The sequence below is a fragment of the Panthera tigris genome, chromosome A3 (assembly GCF_018350195.1).
Source record: "Panthera tigris isolate Pti1 chromosome A3, P.tigris_Pti1_mat1.1, whole genome shotgun sequence".
NCBI lineage: Eukaryota > Metazoa > Chordata > Mammalia > Carnivora > Felidae > Panthera > Panthera tigris.
The window spans coordinates 71,976,519-71,995,721 of NC_056662.1; the positions used below are offsets into that span (position 1 = coordinate 71,976,519).

The following is a 19,203-nucleotide window of genomic DNA, read 5'->3' on the forward strand; positions in this document are numbered from 1 at the left end:
TTTTTTTTTCATTTTCTTTTAATGTTTATTTTTGAGAGAGAGACAAAATGTGAATGGGAGAGAGGCAGATAGAGAGAGGGGGAGACACAGAATCCAAAGCCTGGCCAGGCTCAGAGCTGTCAGCACAGAGCCTGAGATGGGGGCTCGAACTCAGGAAGGGCAAGATCATGACCTGAGCTGAAGTTGGACACTTACCCGACTGAGCCACTCAAGCGCCCTTGTATGGTAGATTTCTTACAGACAGCTCAAATAGAGCTCAAATAGAGACTCAAATAGAGACTGCACATGGCTAGGCCACAATGAAAGCTTACTATGCAGTTATATACACAATATCCATTAACTGTGCATGTGGAAAAAAAAAAAAAAACTATATAAAAAGCAATCTCCCCTCTAAGAAATCAAATATTACAGCAAGGCTTCCATGAAACATCTTTTTTTTTTTTTTTACTTAAAAAAAAATTTTTTTTTAACGTTTATTTATTTTTGAGACAGAGAGAGACAGAGCATGAGTGGGGGATTTTCAGAGAGAGAGAGGGAGACATAGAATCCGAAACAGGCTCTAGGCTCTGCACTGTCAGCACAGAGCCCGACGCGGGACTCGAACTCACAGACCGTGAGATCATTACCTGAGCCGAAGTCGGACACTTAACCGACTGAGCCACCCAGGCGCCCCAAAACATCTTTATAATGATAAGTTTCACATATTCAAAACACTTTATCATAAATTAACAGTACCAGTAATGAGTCATATTCTTCCTAATAAGATACACTAAGATACCATTTCATGTCTTTGATATTCCTGCCAGAAATACATAACCAGAACGCTATCAAGAAAAAAACCTCAGACATCAGACAAAACATCAGACAAACCCAAAATGAAAAACACTGTGCAAAATGAATGACCTGAAATCTTCAAAAAATGTTAAAAAAAAAAAAAAAGAAAAAAGTTAAAATTGTAAAAGAAAAACAGAGAAAAATCTAATTACAGGAGGCTAAAGAGACATAACAACTAAATTAAAGAAGTGATCCTGGTGGGAGGAGTTAAGATGGCAGAGGTAGGAGGTAGGACCCTAAGCTTGTCTTGTCCCTCGAACACAGCTAGATAGTTACCAAATCATTCTGAACACCCAATAATAGGAGGTCTAAGAAAACAAAACCTGCAAGTAGAAAAGTGACCACGTTTTGGAAGGTAGGATATGCAGACAGTTGACTTGGGGAAGATATAATTGAGGGTATGGTGATGGGGAGGGAGCCTGCTTACAGAGGCTACTGCAAAGTATCATAAGCAGCAGAGTGCATAATCTGAACTTTTAGAAGTCCGCTAGCTACCACGGGGGAGTGCCCGGCGTAAAGGTGCTAGGCTGGCGAGATCGGGTGGAGCCCCAAGAGTGACAGCATGGACTGAGGATCCCCTGGATCACCAGAAGGGTGGCACCAAGATGCTACACTGTTCCCAGTCACTGAAGCATGGATTCCAGCTGAGGACAGCAAGCTAGGATGCTGACTTTCTGCTGCCTTCCATAAACTCCAAACCACTGCAGATCATACGATCACCTTCTTTACACAGCAGACAAACAGGCAAAAGCACTGCAAGACCCTCCCCCCCCAGAGGAACAGCAAGGTTCCAAGCTCCTGGAGTCCCTAAAATGTGGAGTTTTTTAACTCAGTCATGCGCCAGAGATTAAAAAAAAACAAAAAAAACAAAAAAAACAAAAAAAAAACTCGGACATAGGCAAGGTGAACACAGGGTTCTGACATAAACTGGGGACAAGAAGGGTGACTGACTGCTTTTCTGTGAGGATTCTGTGAAAACTGGGGGGGGTAGGAACTTTCAGCTCCAGGGCTATAGAGCGAGGCACTACCATATTCATCCAACCGATCAGCACTGAAAGCCTTCTGGGAGCAAAAACAGCGCCATCTACTGGAGGCCAGAGCCATTTACACCAAGCCCCAACCCCCTGAACCCTGCAGATGGATCTCCAAAGGGGGAAGTTCACCTGAGAATCAGGGCAACAGGCCCCTCCCCCAGAAGACCAGGACAAACTAGCTCCTACCAAGTCTACTGATCATAGAGTGCTGCAAAGCCTCAGCTCTAGGGGAAATAGAATCCAGCTTCCTTTTTACTTTTATTCTCTAAATGTTTATCTTTTTCCATTTCTTTTTTTTAGTTCTTTTTTTAATTTTTTATTAATTTTTATTTTTAAATACTTGGTTTTTTTATTTCCATTTTATTTATTTATTTACTTGGATCTAGATTCTTTTTTTAATTTTTTTTTTTAATGTTCATTTATTTTTGAGAGAGACAGAACATGTGAGTGAGGGAGAAGCAGAGAGAGGACACACAGAATCCCAAGGAGGCTCCACACTTCAGCAGAGCCCAATAGAGCTCTTGAACTCATAAACTGTGAGAACACGACCTGAGCCCAAACCAAGAGTCTGACACTTAACCAACTGAGACACCCAGATACCCCTGGATCTAGATTCTTTTAGCAAGCAGACCAAACACACCCAGGAACTAGTTTTTTTGTTTTGTTTTGTTTTGTTTTGTTTTGTTTTGTTTTGGGGGGGGGGTTGTTTTGTTTTTGTTTGCTTCTTTCTTTCTTTTTTCTTCTTCTCTTTTCTGGACAAAAAGATGAGATGGAGAAATTCAACCCAAAAGAATGAACAAGAAGTATAGCTATAGGCCAACTATTTAATCAATACACATATAAGATGTCTAAACTACAATTTAAAACAACAATTATAAGAATACTAGCTAGGCTTGGAAAAAAAACCATAGAATGCACTAGAGAATCCTTTTCTGCAGAGATACAAGAACTAAAATCTCATCAGGCCAAAATTAAAAATGCTATAACCAAGACACAAACCCAAAGAGAGGCCATAAAAATGAGGATGGACAAAGCAGAGGAGCAAATCAGTGATAGAAAAGATAAAATTATGGAAAATAACAAAGCTGAAAAGAGGGAAATAAATGAAAGGTAATGGATTACACAGGTAGACTTAGGGAACTCAGCAACTTATCAAAATAGAATAACATTTGTATCATAGGGAGTCCCAGTAGGTGAGAGAGAAAAGGGGCAGGTTTACTCCAACAAATTATAGATGAAAACTTCCCTAATCTGAGGAAGGACACAGATATCAAAATCCAAGAAGCACAGAGAACTCCCATTAAATTCAACAAAAGCTGACAATCACCAAGGTATATCATAGTTAAATTCACAAAATACACACACAAGGAAAGAATCCTGAAAGCAACAAGGGAGAATAAGTCCTTAACTTACAAGGGAAGACAGACTGGGTTCACAGCAGATGTGTCCCCAGAAAGTTGGCAGGCCAGTAAGGAGTGGCAGGATATATTCAATGTGCTGAATGGGGGAGAAAAAATGCAGCCAAGAAAGAATTCTTTATCCAGCAAGACTGTCATTCACACTACAAGGAGAGGTAAACAATTTCTCAAACAAAAACTCAGACAAAAAGGAGTTCATGACCACTAAAACCAGCCCTGCAAGAAATTTTAAGGGGAACTCGTTGAGTGGAGAAAAAAAAGACCAAAAGCAACAAGACTAGAAAGGACCGAAGATCATCACCAGAAACACCAACTCCACAGGCAATACAATGGCACTAAATTCATATCTTTCAATAATCACTCTGAATATAAATGGACTAAATACTCCAATCAAAAGACATAGGGTATCAGAATGGAAAAAATAAATTTAAAAAAAAACAAGATCCATCTATATGCTGCCTACAAGAGACTCATTTTACACCTAAAGACCTGGAGATTGAAAGTAAGGGGATGGAGAACCACCTGTCATGCAAATGGATGCCAAAAAAAAGCCAGAGTAGCCATACTTATATCAGACAAACTAGATTTTAAGACTGTAACAAGAAATAAAGAAGGGCACTATATAATAATTGAGGGGTCTATTCACCCAGAAAAGCTAACAATTTTAAATATTTATGCCCCCAACTCGAAACACCCAAATGTATAAATCAATTAATGACAAACACAAAGAAACTTATCAATAATAATCTAATAGTAGGGGGTTTTAACACCCTATTTACAACAATGGACAGATCATCTAAGTAGAAAAATCAACAAGGAAACAACAGCTTCGAAAGATACACTGGACCTGATGGACTTAACAGTTATTCAAAACATTTCATCCAGAAGCAGCAGAATACATTTTTCTCAAGTGTACATGGAACATGCTCCAAAACAGATCACACAGTAGGCCACAAATCATCCCTCAAGAAGTACAAAAGGACTGAGATCAAACCATGCATATTTTCAACACTATGAAACTTGAAGTCAACCACAAGAAAAAAATCTGGAAAGCCCCATGTCTGTCTCTGTGCTGACAGCTCAGGGCCTGGAGCCTGTTTCAAATTCTTTGTCTCCCTCTCTCTCTGTCCCTCCCCCCTCTCATGCGCTGGCTCTCTCTCAAAATTAAATAAACATTAAAAAAAAATTTTTTTTAAGAAACATTATGCCTGTAATTTAATCTCAAAAGGTTCAGAAAAAATATATGGATAAATAGAAGAAATAAAATAATCAAGTAAAAAAGAGCAAAAGAACACGATTTGGGTGAAAAGTATATGAGAATCCCTTGTACCGTGAAAACATTTCCATAAGTCTGAAAATATTAAAAAAAAAAAAAAATACCCAAACATAAAAGGAATGGGTGAAAAAAGGAAAAATGGAAAATAATCACATCAGAGATGTTCAATATCATTAGCAATCAGGAAAAGTTCAAATTAAAACCACAATGAGATGCCATTAAAAGCAAAAAAAAAAAAAATGTCAGTACTAAGTGTCAGGGAGAATGTGCAGCAACTGAAGCTCTCAAACATTACTGGAGGGAATACAAACTGTATAGTCACTTTATAAGAAACTTCTGAATTGTTTTCCAAAGTTAAACATACACTTACCACATGATCCAACAATCCTAGGTATTAATTCAAGAAAAATTAAAACTTATATTCAAACAAAACCTGCATGCAAATGTTTGTAGCAATTTATTCATAATCACCAAACACTGAAAACAACTCAAATGTCTATCAACTGGTAAATGGATAAACTGTGTTACATTTATATAATAGAATACTTCTTAGCAATAAAAAGGAATTACTGATAATGCAATATGTACGCATCTCAAAAGCATTATGCTAAGTTAAAGGTTATATGCTGCAAAATATATGTTATGTATATATATGTTATATATGACATTCTGCAAAAAAAGCAAAATACAGGGAGGAAAATAGATCAGTGGTTGTTAAGGGTGAAGGGGGGTGGGGAGATTCATTAAAAATAGGTAGCCCGGGGCACCTGGGTGGCTCAGTAGTTGAGCATCTGACTTCAGCTCAGGTCATGATCTCACAGCTCGTGAGTTCTAGCCCTTCATCAGGCTCTGTGTTGACAGCTCAGAGCTGGAGCCTGCTTTGGATTCTGTGTCTCCCTCTCTCTGCCCCTCCCCACTCGGACTGTGTGTGTGTGTGTGTGTGTGTGTGTGTGTGTGTGTGTGTGTGTCTCCCCCCAAAATAAGTAAACATTAAAAAAAAAAATTAAAAATAGGCAGCATGATGGAATTTGGTATGAGGGTGATGGGACTGTCCTGTTTCTTGACTATTATTGTCGTTACACATTATACATACATCAAAATCATAGATGTGAGATGTACACATTTGATGCATACATCAAAACGCATAGAACTATACACTAAAAAGAATAAATTTTACTATATATAAATTTTAAGTATATATTATGCTTAAAAGGAATGAGCTACATTCACAGGCATCTCATTTTATTCTCAGTCAAATAAAAACTAGATAGGTACTATTACTTTCATTTTATAAGCGGGGAAACAAAAGCATACAGTAAATAAATGAACTTACAAATTACATACGGTAGGACCAAAACTCTAGTCCAGATACACTGATTCTACACAAATGTTTTATTCTCTTAATTTTCTCATTTTCCACTAAACTTTATGGCCTCAATGTACCTAACAACAAATAGGATCAAACAGGAAAAAAAGAGGATCAAAGGGAAGGAGGGAGGAAGAAAAGAAAAAGTGGAAGTGTGTCCGTTAGAATTTGAACTTTGTCCTTACAAAATTAAAAACAGTCCATAATTGAAGAAGTCTGAATAGTGACTCATACAGGCAACAAATTAACTGTCATTAAAGGATTAGCTGGTGATTTCTTCCATAAAATCTTCTCAATTTCTTAACACAAACAAAAAGCAAAAGCAAACAAAATGTTCACAGGTAATCTTATAACTACTGCTACAATTTAAGCTATCTGTAGTATTCAGAACAATTTGAGAACAACGATGATGACAACTACAATACAGAACAAATTTTACAACTTTAAATAAATACTTAAAGATATTCCCAGATGCTATCACCCAAGGATGGAAAAGAAGAGAGAAACCTTTAAAGATAACTTTTTGGTTTCAGAATGAAAGAGGTGGCAGTATAATGTTTGCCAAAGAACATACTGTAAGCACAACAGCTTGGGGGGGGGGGGGGGGGTGCGGGGATTAAGCGCCAAAACAAAAAGCAAAAACAAAAAGCAAAAACTGCATCTGTACCAAAAATAGCATACTTCACCTAAAAACAGCGGCGTGGTTTCCTCTGAAGTAGTTGCATTAGGATCTGCCCCAGCTTCTAAAAGAATGTGTACAATCTTCCAATGTCCTTGACTTGCAGCAAGATGCAAGGCACAAAAGCCCTCAAATGTCTTTGTCTTAATGTAGTTTTCAGATGAATCTATGTAAACATAAAAATAAGAAAGTCAACTGCAAGGTACCACTATTTCTTGTGATTAAAAAGTAAAGATTACAAGAAGAATTTAATGAAATATTAAATTGTAATTAGAAACGGGAGGTCTCACTTTAAAACTCTCTAGAAAATCAAGAAAAAGTTCTACAAGGGTCACAGTGTGAACAGCTCCCTGGTATTCCTTACACACAAATTCTGTCCACAAACTCATCTTCTATTCTCTAATTTTTGGTGGGCAGGGAAGGGGAGTGGCAGGAGTTGAAAAATAACACAAAAGAAGATCTGAAGAGGATGCAGCACCAAAGATTTGCTTAAGCAGGATTTACTAAAATAATACTCAATTTGATTTTTTTTTTAATTTCTGAGTTTCCATGAGAGGAATGGTCTCATGTCAAGCATTACTTTCTTGTATTCAACTAATAAAATGAGGGTAGTTTAAAATACTCCTTTTCTGGGGTGCCTGGGTGGCTCAGTCAGTTAAGCGTCCAACTTCAGCTCAGGTCACGATCTCGCGGTCTGTGAGTTCGAGCCCAGCGTCGGGCTCTGGGTTGACAGCTCAGAGCCTGGAGCCTGCTTCAGATTCTGTGTCTCCCTCTCTCTCTGACCCTCCCCCATTCATGCTCTGTCTCTCTCTGTCTCAAAAAAATAAACGTTAAAAAAAATTTAAAATATTCCTTTTCTAACTTAAGACTACAGTGAAGTACTCAGGATTGTATTTCTAAAATAATAAAATGTACTCCAAAGAAATCAAACAGTGGCATACAACTTCTACTTTAAGGTTTCTGAGGTTTATCTGTTATGAAAATCTCAAGGTTCTAGTAACATTAAAATTACGTAAATAATGGCTACGTTAATTTTTGTGTAATTCCAAAGCAAAATGAACTACTGAAGTCACATGAAGTGACTTTAGAAAGTGACTCTGGGGCACCTGGGTGGCTCAGTCAGTTAAGCATCTGATTCTTGGGTTTCAGCCCAGGTCATGATCTCACAGTTCGTGAGTTCAGGCCCCTCATCAGACTCTGTGCTGACAGCACAGAGCCCACTTCTGATCCTCTGTCCCCCTCTCTCTGTCCCCGCCTCACACTCTCTCTCTTGCTCTCTCAAAAATAAACCGTAAATAAATTTTTAAAATTAAAAAAATGTTTACAAGTCTCAAACTTTACAGATGCACAATTAAACTGCAAAATAGAGCAGTTATATTTTTAAAGCTCATATCACAAAAACAGTGTTTCCCAGATTAGTCAGAAACTGACCTTTATTCAGATATCCACAAAACTATGAAGTTAAGAGAAAAACTAGGAACACATACACATATATAGATACACAGACAGCTTCTATTTTTTAAGTATTTATTTATTTATTTATTTTGAGAGAGAGACTGTGAGCAGGGGTAGGAGGGGTGCAGAGAGAAAGAGAGAGATAAATCTCAAGCAGGCTCCATGCTGTCAGCACAGAACCTGATGTGGGGCTTGATCCCACGAACCATGATATCATGACTGAGCCAAAATCAAGAGTCAGATGCTTAACAACTAAGCCACCTAGGTGCCCCACACAGACAGCTTCTAAATCTTTTTTTTTTTTTTTTAACGTTTTTTATTCTTTTTTTTTTTTTTTTTTAAGAGAGAGGGACAGAGGGCGAGCCAGAGAGGTGCAGACAGACAGGGAGACACAGAATCTGAAGCAGTCTCCAGGCTCTGAGCTGTCAGCACAGCTGGAACCTACCAACTGGGAGATCATGACCTGAGCCAAAGTCAGTCACTTAACCAACTGAGCCATCCAGGTGCCAAAACATAGACAGCTTCTAAATGGGAAATCTCAATATTATAAAGATGTGCATTCCTCTCAAAATAATTAATAAATTTATTATAATTCTAATCAAAATGTGAGACCACCTGTTGTGGTTTGGTTGGTTGCTTTTATTATACTTGATAAAGTGACTAAAGTTGATAGAGATGGAGAGGACAGGTAAGAATAACAAAGTTAGAAAAATAAAGAAAGCAAGTACTAAGAGGAGACTAGACTTACTGCATACACTAAACCAGGTCTTAAAGTTAGAATAAGCAAAACAACGTGGTGATAATACAAAGGCAGAGAGGAGGGTGCCCATCAGGGAGAGGAGGAAGAGCCACAGAAGCAAAATGAGACTAAAAGATGATGGCTGAAAAGAAGCCGACCTAGGCCAGTCTTGCATTAGATATACTGAGGAATTTGTTTTGGAAAGAAGGAAGGATGTTCTCTTCCACTGAGAAAGAAGAGAGATACGACTTAATCATAGCCATTTAAAAAACTGTATAACACAAAGAGTGACACTTACTTAATGTATGCAATGAAAAAAAAAAAAACCAACCAGGTGGGTGCAGTCAGGGAATCTCAGGATAGAATGGAAACTGTGAGAAAAGTGTCTAATTGGATTACAAATGGATGACACTTTAGAAAATGGTTTTATGACCAGAAACTAACTGTAAGGCTAAAGACAAAAGGAAGTGTATATATACACTGTAGTCTAGTTGGTAAAGTTGTTTATCATAGGGGGAAAGATGAACAATTCTGAAACCACTATCTATGTACAATAAGCTCAAATAAACAAAGGAATGGTAGATAGCGACAGCTTTCTTACTATTGAAAAGGGAGGTTATAGATAAGCAAAGGAGGAAGGCTAGAATGAACCAAACGGTACTGGATTAGAATCCAGACATTAGCATGAACTCATATTTAGCTTTAATACAGAATACAGATGGATGGATATTGAAATGCTTATAGGTATGTGTATACACATGGGTTATAATAAATATGTTTCCTAGCTCTGTCTGCTGAAAAGGCTTAAAAGCAGTGACACACCAGTAGCAACAAGCACAATCAGTGCCTAAATGTTGGTTTTGAGAACTATTCTCCAATAAAAGGAACCAGGGCTCCTAAGAAAATGGCTGATTCTAGGATGGGCACACAGAATATACAAAATGAGCCTGGACCATCTTCTAGGTAAAGAAAGTAAAAAAGTGCTCAAAAAACAAAACATGGGACATGCCAAAGATACACAAGAGCCGATCTGAAAGAGCACTCAATGACGAAACCTAGAACAATTTGAGCAACAAAATAAATATCATATTGGATTATAACCCAATGTATAAAATAAATATACACGAGTCCAGGCAGATATAAATGACTGAATAAATAAATGGGAAATAAGCAATATTCTAAGTATCAGATAAATCCAATAATCTAGGTAAATACTCCCCCCCCCCCCAAGGAAGGGAGCTTAATTCCCACCTGAATGATTTGAGGGCCACCATTCATGATTTGCACACACACCCATCTTATTATGAAAGGGAAAAAAATACTCCTGTGCAATTATCTATGAAGTAAAGAAAAGAAAAGGCCCTTCTCATGCAGGATGAAAAATAGTGAAGTTAACTACTAAATTGAAATCTTAAAAGATTTCACCTATAGAAAAAAATAGATAGATACATTTGAATAGTTTATCTCTAAAACCACTGGACCAAGAAACTTACATGGTGGAGCAAATGCAGTGGATTTGGAGTTAGAAGATTTAGGCTGTAATCCTGGCTCCACCAGTTCTCTATTGGATTACTCTTTGGGTAAATTACTCAAACTCTCTGCAGCAGTTTCCTTAACAGTAAAACAAGGATAAAACAGCTGGCCTGAACCCTCAAAGGGGTTCAACAGAATTACAAAATTTATGTACTGTCACAGTTGTTACAAATTAAGTCTCCAAAACACCATTTTCAGAAAGTTTTCAGGATCCAATATAAATTGGTTTTGGAAGTTTCAATGATAAACTGCCCTCCTTAATTGGTATCCAGGGACCAAGGGGACCTTACCTATCTGGTACTGGAATACCAACAACCATCCTCTCATTCTCATCCTTTCTTTTATAAGGATTCTTGGGAAAATGGCTCATAATACTGTTTTTAATGCCTTAACCTCTACTTATTTCTCACTGGAGGGCAAAGCAGTCTCTGCTTCTATTCTACTTACTGAAAATTTAAATGTAAAGGCATTCAAGACTTCATAATGGGTAAACCCATAATGGGCACTTCGGTTCTGTAATGACAACTTGTGAGTTCTTTCTTGGCTGCACCTTGAGGATTGGGGCCATGTCAGCTGGACCAATGCCAGCCAGCTGACACCTGGGCAGCAATAACAAGAGTTGACTTTAACATTCTAGCAATGATACTACAACCCTATGATTCCTAACACAAAGTGTATTTTTACTTATAAATAAATAGTAAACTTGCTTACTTGTTTAAGTGAGAAATGGTACACTTTTGTTTTCTAAGAAAGAAAGCAAAAACACATGGTTTTAATAAGTGTTAAATATTCATTAACATAGGTTAAATATTAAGATCAGAACCTTATCTCAACAACTGAGCCACAATTTGATGATGGCCAAACAAATTTAAGATGTGCCAATCACAAAGAGTAATGAATGTCCCTTTCAGGTAGCTGAGAAAGTCAAGTACTTTGCACAATCATTATGCTTTACTTAGCAATTCTAAGAAAAGGTTGGGCATAAGATAATTTCCACAACAAACATTTTCACCATGGGCAAAACTTTCAGACAACCCTTTAAGAGATTTCATCATGCATATAAGATGAAGGGAAAAAGTCAGTGGAAAGGAAGAGGTTTGAAGGCATTACAAAGACATGAGACACTATAAAAAATTAAGACTAGGAGAAAATATATGAAATAACTGAACCACATGTAACAGCAAAGGATTACTGTCCAGAATACACAGACTTCTTTAAAGACAAAGTTTGCCTAGAACTTCCAAAGAGAAAGGCTACATGAGAATGAAATGAACATAGAGAAATACAGACATAAGAGAAAGAAAGACCCAGAGTCCTGATGACATCGTTTTGAATAGGAGCATCTGGCAATGCCTGAAGGGACCTACCACTCAGACTTAACATTTACATAAGCACTATATGTCCCTTATTTGTTTTTGAAGTTTTTTAAATTTCTATTTAAATTCCAGTTAGTTAACATACAATGTAATATCCATTTCAGGTGTCCAATACAGTGATTCAATACTTACATACAACACCTGGTGCTCATAACAATATATTTCCGTTCTTTGTGTAAACTAGTTTGAATTATTTCTTTCATTCATTACTGAAAAAGTTCTGATTAATATTATGGATAATTTAGCCGTGTCTATCAATATTTTAACTTTGCATATTTCTTGCACCAGCACTTTGACTTCTAAAACTCCATTCTATAGAAATATACACCCATGTCACAAAGTTACAATATAAGGATGTTAACTGAAGCACCACTTATAAGAACCCATCAATAGGAGAATTATTAAATATATTACATCTATACTATTAAATACCATGAAACAGTTCTTTTACTCAGAGTGAAATCGGGAGCTATTGCAGAATTCTGAACAGAAGAGACAGACATTAGTCTTTGATACACTAAGACTAGATTATGGTAGGATGAGGAAGAAGTAAGAGCAGAAACTGAGGTTAGGATGCTATTAGAGCAATCCAGGCAAAGAGATATGTGACTCAGACCAAGGTCTTAGAGGTTGTGAGGCAGTAAGAGTGATGTGAATTTGTGGATGTGTACACACACACACACACACACACACACACACACACACACACATATAAAGATGTGCTGACTGGGTGAGGGATATAAGAAAAAGGAAGTAATTAAGGATGGCCCAGTTTCTGGCCTGAGTTGTTATGATGGAATGTTTCTAATCTTACAGATAAACAAACTGAAGAACCAAGAAGTTAAAAGACCTGTCCTTTTATCCCGCCAGGATAAAGTGGTGAGGTCAGCAGAGCCCAGGTCCATCTGAACACAACTCTTAATCACTATGCTATGGTGCCTATTTATCTAATGATCTTCAGCATCTATTATCATGCCCAATATGACAGCGTAATATTTTTTTAACTAATAAAAAGTACTATGAATTAGCTCATATTTGCCAAATAAAAATATTTGTTGGTGATATGCTACAGTTAATTATAAGATTTTAAGTGATCTTTAGTCAGTAAATGGTTTACTACTGAATGGCATGTATAATTTCCACTGAAGATCATTATTGTCCTCCAAGATGTAAAGATTCATGAAATCTCAACATCTATTAAATGAACTTCCAAAAAGCAAAGAAGACAAGCAAATTTGTTATGTGTATTAACACTTCACACAGAAAGTTAAAATGAAAGGGGCGCCTGGGTCACTCAGTCGGTTAAGCGTCAGACTTTGGCTCAGGTCAGATCTCATGGCTTGTTGAGCTCGGGCCCCACGTCGGGCTCTGTGCTGACAGCTCAGAGCCTGGAGCCTGCTTCAGATTCTGTGTCTCCCTCTCTCTCTCTGCCCTTCCCCCACTTGCCCTCTGTCTCTCTCTCTCAAATATAAGTAAACATTAAAAAAAAAAAAAGTTAAAGTGAAAAAAATACATACACACATTAAATTTCTAACTAATCCATGCTGCATTTGAATGGTCTTCTCCAACTTGAATGAGATCATCTCTAATTTTTAGGCTATATTCTGGATCTAAACTGAAGCGACAGTAAAGCAAAACCTTTCTAAGCATCTAAGATGCTTCCATTCTTTTTGTGTAGGCTTAAGTACTTTCATACTTTAGTACACTAATAAAAGGTATAGGTTTTTTGAAGGTTATTTATTTTGGGAGAGGGAGAGAGAGCAGGGGAGAAGCAGAGAGAGAGAGAGAGAGAGAGAGAGAGAGAGAGAATCCCAAGCAGGCTCCGTGCTGCCAGCACCAAGCTCCACGCAGGGCTCTATCTCACGAACCATGAAATCATGACTTGAGCTGAAATCAAGAATCGGCAGTCCCTTAACCAACGGAACCATCCAGGTGTCCATAAAAGGTATGTTTATGAATCTCTGGCAGTTCACCAATATTAGAGGAAGTTCAAGGAGACTGAAATTATGTAATAAAAGACACTTTTACGTGTACCAGCGAAGCTATAAAAGACCAGAGAATTATGAATTAAATAAAACACAGGTACAGCAAAGTATAAAGAAAAACAAAAATGTCAAACTTGTTTTGGAAACTTTTAAGATTAACCCATAATACTAAGTTAACTGGTACAGATATAAAGATGTCACTGTCACCAATAAGCAGAAGAGACCTCACTTCACTTCTCAAGACTAAAAACATACGCTCTTCATCATCACACTTAGCCATATGCTAGCTAAGTAGTCAGCTACCATTCGTCACTGATCAATGTTCCTGAACTTGAATCTTCCAGGTAAGTTTACATTGTAATCTTTTTTAAAAGGCAGGGGATCTGAATAAAGTATGGACTTTAATTTACAAGAGGAGGAATGGGTCATAAGAAATATTGAGAGAGACAGACACAGCATGAGTGGGGAAGGGGCAGAGAGAGAGAGGGAGCACAGAATCCAAAGCAGGTTCCAGGCTCCCAGCTGTCAGCTCAGAGCCCAACGCAGGGCTGGAACTCACAAAGCTGGAGATCATGACCTGAGCTGAAGTCAGAGGCTTACTGGACTGAGCCACCCAGGAGCCCCTTATAAAACACTTTTATTTAAAGTGACCTATAGCTTTTCTGTCCCATTCTAGTTTTTAGTGAATCAAATAATCAAATCTGATAGAATTTTGGACATTAGTTCCAACTATAGAGAACAACCGAATTCATGGCAGACAGCGACCAAAACTGTTTCGACCTCCTAAAATAAGTCATATAGCTGCTTCCTAGTCTCTGCACACTCTACTTCCTAATTCTGGTAAACTAGTTTTATCCAAAGTTTACTTCATAATAGTGAACTCTAATAAAAATACAGTGAGATAATTTTATTTGGCCATTTATATCAACTAGTCACATAGCTATGTGTGGCTATCTTAAGCTCCAAAAACATCACGCCTAAAAAAGAAGTCATTGAAAATGAAAGGATATACGTATATGTATACACACACACACACACACACACACACACACACACACACACGCACCGCGGAAAATTACTCAGCCATCAAAAAGAATGAAATCTTGCCGTTTGCAACGACATGGATGGAGCTAGAGTATATTATGCTAAGTAAAATAAGCCAGTCAAAGCTAAACAAATACCATATGATTTCACTCATATATGGATTTTAAGAAACAAAACAGATGAGCATAAGGGAAGAGGAAAAAGGAGAGAAGGGCTGGCTGGTGGTTGTCAGTTAAGCATCGGAATCTTAATTTCAGCTCAGGTCATGATCTCACATTTCGTGAGATTGAGCCCCACATTGGGCTGTGCACTGACGGTTTGGAGCATGCTTGGGATTTTCTCTCTCGCTCTCCCTCTCCCCTTCCCCCACTCATATTCTTGCTCTGTCTCTCTCTCAAAACAAATAAATAAACTTAAAAAAAAGAGCAGTTCTATATGTAGTAAATAATGTAGGGACACCTGGGTGGCTCAGTCAGTTAAGCATGCAACTATCAGTTTTGGGCTCAGGTCCTGATCTCTCAGCTTCGTGGGTTCAAGCTCCACACGGGCTGTGCTGGCAGTGCAGAGCCTGCTTGGGATTCTCTCTCTCTCTCTGCCCCTCCCCTACTCATGCTGTCTCTCTCAAAATAAATGGACTTAAAAAAAAAAATGTACATCAAGCATCTAGTATAATGACCGTTACAAAGCAGTGCTCAATCACCATTATCTCCTCGACCCTACCCATCATCTCCTATCAGAATCTCTCATTTAGTCTCTTACTGAGTCCTACTCTCAGTAGTGAGCTGGCAAATGTGTCACTGGCTCTCAGGGGGAAAAAAAACCCAAATTTAAAGCTTTGGTTCATAGCACTGGTTGATTTCTCCCATGTAAATATTCCCACTTGGTTGATCTCAGGTTACAAGCATGAAGTCAATTCAACACAGAGTTGGAAAGAGATGTGCAGTAGCACATAGTTACTCTCTGTCCCATTACCCTGTTTTATTCTCTCTACAACGCTTTTATGTTTTGAAATTATCTTGTTTAATTATTTAAGTATAGTCTGTCTCCCCTGACAGGAATATAAGCATCATAAAGGCAGGGGCTTTGTCTATCCTGTTTTCTAGTGTGAACTCGGGGCGGGGGGGGGGGGGGGGGGGGGGAGTTAAAGTACTTGTAAAGATTCCCCAAATTAAGGAAACTGAACAATATTTAAAAAAAAAAAAAAAAAGACTAACTCAACCAAAGCACAAACACCCTCAATTTCAGTAACATTGCTCCTTCTGTTTGGAAAAGGAAGAAAGAATAAACATGACTAGTAACTACCAAATCCTTAAAAGAGCAGACTATTCTTGCCATATCATCTAGCTCAAACAATAAAAATGGGCCAGGCACAGCAAGTTACATACAAGGGACAACATTTATAGATGTCCAGCTGGAACACCATACAGGCAATGGTGGCAATCTCACCATTCTTAATAATGCATAGGCAGTTTTTTTATGGTCATAGAAAAGGAAAACAAATACCATGGTTGATAAGTCACATATTACCTTTTTTATGGTTTATTAATCCAGCTTGTAGGCCCAGCTCCCATACCTTGAATGTACTTTACCTGCATGAATTAACATCCGTAAACATTCTACAGAGTTGTGATAAGCTGCTTCATGAATTGGCATCCATCCCCTGTTATCAGCAACATCAACGCTACGTCCCTTTCTGAGCAGTTTTCTTAAGACTTTAACATTGCCTTCCCTGGCAGCAAGTCCAACCGTGGAGCATGTGTCAGAGTAAGCCTCTGTAAAATCCATTCCTTTGACCAGTCTATAAAACAAGGCAGAAAGAAAACACTATAGACAATAAAACAACACTGTACTCCTAGAGATTAGCAGATCGAAGCAGGCCTGTCCTGCAACTCTCACAGGACTGCAGAGGAAAAGCCTGAGGTGGAGAAAGAGACCTGTCATGCCACATCTTCTGCTAGAGTCTAGAGTAGGAAGCGTCTCTGGGAAATTAAGATTCCCTAGAATGTTCTTATTAAAGAAATCAAGGGAGTTTTAAGTGTTCTACCATTCTTTCTCTGGAAATGTCTGAGCATCTCCTTCCTGCAGGCCTCTGCTCCTGTTCATACCCCACCAAAATGCATTCACTGCAATTCTATAGATGAGGGAGCTAAAACACCTTCAGTTAACCCCAAATATGTACTCTATTACGTAGAGATGGCCATTTAACTAAAAATGCTTAGCCTCAAGAATTTGTAGCCCTCTCCAGTCTATAGCCTTCTCCAGGAAAAAGCTAAACCCAAAAAAGGAATGAAGGAGATTTATTGAAAGGAACAAAGATAAGTAATAATTGTAGTTTTTCTGCTGGTCCTTTCCAAAAGGGGCTGAACATTCATATTCTCTTTCTTTGATGAAACAGTCCTACTTACAGAATATACTGAAACGAACAAGAGAGTCGAGCTTTCCTACATAAGTCCATAAAGTTCTTCACAGCATTAGTGACCTTTTCCTCATCATCTCCCTCCAAAGTTCATTCCACCTTCCCCTGGAGTCAATGTCCAGTATAGTTGTCAGTATATGACACTCACAAAGACAGTTTCTGGTTAATCCCACTATAAGGCTAAGGTTCAGGATTCTCAGGGGAAGAGTTATCTCCCAAGGGGCAGTCCCTCTCAGTAAAACTTCTATCCCAGCCTTCCTTAGTTTCTTTAGTGATCTTAGGAGATGGTTCAGGACATGCCAACATGTCTAGTCCAATGCAGGTAGAAAACTTTCTAGAACTACATTCTAAATTATTTATCCAGAAAATGACAGTTTAAAAAGAGAAGTTAAAAAGAAAGCAGAGCATTTCCTGTAGGAAATTTAAATTTATCCATGGTCACATTTAAATATAAAGCTATAACTGCAGAACTTGACTCTATGGTGAGCCAAAGAGCTAGCATTAGCTATGGATTAATTTAATTAGATCAACTGATCCGCTCCTAGGAAAGTGAGATCTATTTACTACAGAACATTTAATTATGCAGTTGACGGTTACCTACTGGGAACCAACTAGCTGATCAATAATATGGAAGATATAAAGATAACACAGATATACGTAAAGTCTCAGAGAAATGATAAATACATGTGATTCAAAATAGAAGGAAGTAAGTGCTCTAAGAGAAGTACAGATAAAGAGCCTCGGGTGGTCAAAGAAGGGAGAAACTTATGAGGGATGTGAGCTGGGTCCCAAAGTACAAGAAGGATCTGAAGACCATTCTTCAGGAGAATGAAAGACACGATTATGTAAATGAACAAAAAAGGTGAGTAAGACACAGTAAATAAGGCAAACAGTTCACTTTGGAAAGAGGACTAGGTAAGCAAAGAATAGGAGGAAAATGAGCTTATGGAGTGTGAGAAATATGCCCACTGACCCAATCAAAGTAGGGAAGCAGAGACTCAGGGACAGTGAAGCAAGGCTTTAATCAACTTTCTTGCAAGAAGGAGTGTCTGATGGGCAGGCACAGTTGGGACAGTTACAGCAGGCAATTTATCTCTTAGCCTGAAGTCCCTCCCCCGATTCCTCATTGGCTGAGTACTACAGAGGTTACAGCCTTACCTGGGTGTCGTCTATGCCCATGTAAGGCAAAAGGTAGTCTGACTGGAACAAATGTACATTCCTTTAGGTAAGGCACAGAGACTTCAGTTCTTTGGCAAGTGCTCATTGCAAAGCCCTCAAAAATAAGACCACAAAATGGAGAGGGGAAGAAGAACCAGGAAGTGAAGTATTTAAGAGTTTGACACTCCACAGGGTGGTCGAAGGGGAGGGGGGTGGTTAGTACCTATTTCCAATAGGTTATTAACCTATTGTTAACTAGACAGCACAGATTTAATTTGATATTTCTGAAAATGAATCATCTCACTTAATTCTCACAATCCCTCCTCTTCTAAGTTGATTCCATTTTCATTTAAAGGTTAATTTGGGCACAAGGCAGGGACATTTGTTTTTTTTTAAGAGCAATCTTAAGCCTGAGGGGGTCTGCTGTGGTTGGCCTCCCAGCATTGTTCTAAAATATGTTTTGCTTTTGTTTTCAACCCAGGGACCTCAGGTCCTAACCTTTCCCTCTTTGCCTATTAATCCCATCTTTTCCTATCATATTCCCCTCTTTGAACACCTGACTCCTAACTGCCATTAGGAATTGGGACAACAACTGCTTCCTGCTGAAAGGGGGCAATGACAGGAGTACAGCAGTCAGGGCAGGTTCAGAGCTCAATCCTGAGGTCCAAAATAATGGGAGGGTATTTGGGACATCTGGGCTAGCAAAATTTTCTTATTTTTCTGGCATATGCAAAGCTTCTACAAATAACATACAAAAAGAAAAAAAATTTTAAAAGAGTATTAGACCAACAAGCATTAATATTCCAAATGCAATGTCTCCTAGGGAGGAGGTCACACCATGGAAAGTAAAGATGCAACCGTAGTCATCCACAAGATCCCTAACCTGTCTG

The 19,203-nt window shown here is 38.3% G+C and overlaps 1 protein-coding gene across 8 annotated transcripts in view; it reads right to left on the reverse strand.

The window, feature by feature from the left end:
• ASB3 (ankyrin repeat and SOCS box containing 3) overlaps positions 1-19,203 on the reverse strand; it is a 113,701-nt gene that overhangs the window by 61,056 nt on the left and 33,442 nt on the right. For 7 of the 8 annotated variants that reach the window (XM_042981380.1, XM_042981382.1, XM_042981379.1 and 4 more), the window contains 2 exons: positions 16,329-16,537; positions 6,615-6,773 (listed from right to left, as the gene is read on the reverse strand). In XM_042981380.1, coding sequence (XP_042837314.1) covers positions 6,615-6,773; positions 16,329-16,524 — 355 coding nt within the window. In that variant the 5' untranslated portion in view covers positions 16,525-16,537. Of the gene's footprint in view, positions 1-6,614; positions 6,774-16,312; positions 16,538-19,203 lie in introns of those variants that run through there. The other variant, XM_042981384.1, reaches the window with a different exon arrangement.